The sequence below is a fragment of the Oryza sativa genome, chromosome 3, assembly GCF_034140825.1.
Source record: "Oryza sativa Japonica Group chromosome 3, ASM3414082v1".
Classification (NCBI taxonomy): Eukaryota; Viridiplantae; Streptophyta; class Magnoliopsida; order Poales; family Poaceae; genus Oryza; species Oryza sativa.
This window is the reverse complement of record NC_089037.1, coordinates 3,615,858-3,617,500: the sequence shown is the minus strand read 5'-3', so window position 1 is coordinate 3,617,500 and position 1,643 is coordinate 3,615,858. Positions and strand designations below refer to the sequence as shown.

At 49.4% G+C, this 1,643-nt stretch overlaps 1 protein-coding gene across 1 annotated transcript in view; it reads left to right on the top strand.

Moving 5' to 3' along the window:
- LOC136355764 (uncharacterized) overlaps positions 1–542 on the top strand; it is a 1,330-nt gene extending 788 nt beyond the window's left edge. Inside the window, exon 2 of the mRNA XM_066308720.1 lies at positions 1–542. This exon is cut by the window's left edge and continues 222 nt beyond it. Within this exon, the coding sequence (XP_066164817.1) occupies positions 1–43 (43 nt within the window). The 3' untranslated portion in view covers positions 44–542.
- Positions 543–1,643: the final 1,101 nt, after the last annotated feature.

Here is a 1,643-nt window from a genome sequence, read left to right as displayed (position 1 = left end):
GCGCCGGCACAACGCCGTCGCCTTTTCGATACGACGACGATGAGCGTGGCGGCGTGGTCTGGGCATGGACGTCCGAGGAGAGGAATTGGCGTCGCCGCCCCACCCGCGGCGGCCGCGTCGTCGGTTGATGAGGAGGAGGTCGGAGAGCACCTTCCGCCTCCGCCTCCACCACCGACTGCCCGTGCGAACTCCGGCTCCCGCTGCTGGCCGCCCGCCGCCCTCCGCCGCTGGCAGCGCTCGAGCAAGCTCTGCATGCTCCCGTCCTCGCGTGGCGCCGCCGTGCTGGCGAGAAGAGAGAGAGAGGGAGAGATTGGGATAGAGTAGAGAGAGAGATAGAAAGGGGTGGAGAACTGACATGTGGGGCCCACTGAATTTTTAAAAAAAATTATGCTGACTGGACTGCCACGTGGACTGAAAACCACTCCGAATCGAGTCAGGGGTTATTTGTCCGGTTTCAATAATTGAGGATGTAGAATGTCTGGTTTTCAAGTTCGGGGGTGTAATTCGGTCGAGGGGCAATTCGTACTTTTTCCTGTAATACCAACACGTGCTACAATTTAGCATTGCCAAAAACATTGATAAGTTTGGTTTTGGCAATAAAGTCAACAAATCCCGTATAATTTTTTTTTGGGGGGTTTTGTATGAAAAAGGTTTGTCCGTATATAGACATAGTCTTTCCCATTCTTGTACGTCTTCCATTTATAGCTTACCGCCCGCATTTGTAAGGTCTGCCCGACAATTTATCATCCCTACACAGAAAGAAAACCGTTATTCTACCCGACCAATTATCATCCTACACCGTACAAGCAGATAGTGAGATAGAGGTACCCACAGAACTGAGATCTCCACATCTGGTACAGGCACCTAGGTGTATATGCATGTACTTTAAACATTTATATGAAAAGTTTACAAAATTTAAAATAAGATAGACTACGATAATATATAAAAGACACTATACAAACACGCAAATCTAAATTCGATCTATAGATGAATAAACAACAATAACAAATTTTATATGCGTTGTATGAGTACTATTCGGTACTATTTACTGTCTGATTTTATTATTTTTGTTTCTCTAGATGTAGATCAAATATAGTTTTACGTGTTTGTGAAAACTTATATCATCACAATTAATGTTACTATTTTTTTAAAAAAATCTATAACTATTTAAGTCGTATGTAAATGATAGGTGCCATAATAACTATTTAGATGTAGAAAATCCTTATCCACACCTGTCGGTGATATGGGCCCGGGGGTATCATGTTTAGAGGCCCAGAGATTGGACGGAGGAGGCTGCCCCCCAATGCCACGTGGCCCTCCCCGAGGGGAGTGAGGCCCGAGGTGGGGTGGCGGCCACTCCTTCCCAAAGACTAGTCGGAGGAGGCCGCCCCCCAATGCGAGCTTCTTCCCCCAGCCGAACTAACAAAAGGGGGCCTCACGGCCTCCCGCTAGAGAGGGTCACTCCTCGACAGCTGGCGCGCCAGGTGGGGGCGCGTTCGTGATTTTTGAGGTTCTTTCGAGCGCCGGCGTGGTGAGTGTCGCGCCGCCGCTACAGGGGAAGGCACAGCATCCTCAGGAGTGTCGCGCCACCCCAGGCAGGGGGGAAGGCTATCCACATCCCCACCAGGTAAGCTTGGCTACCA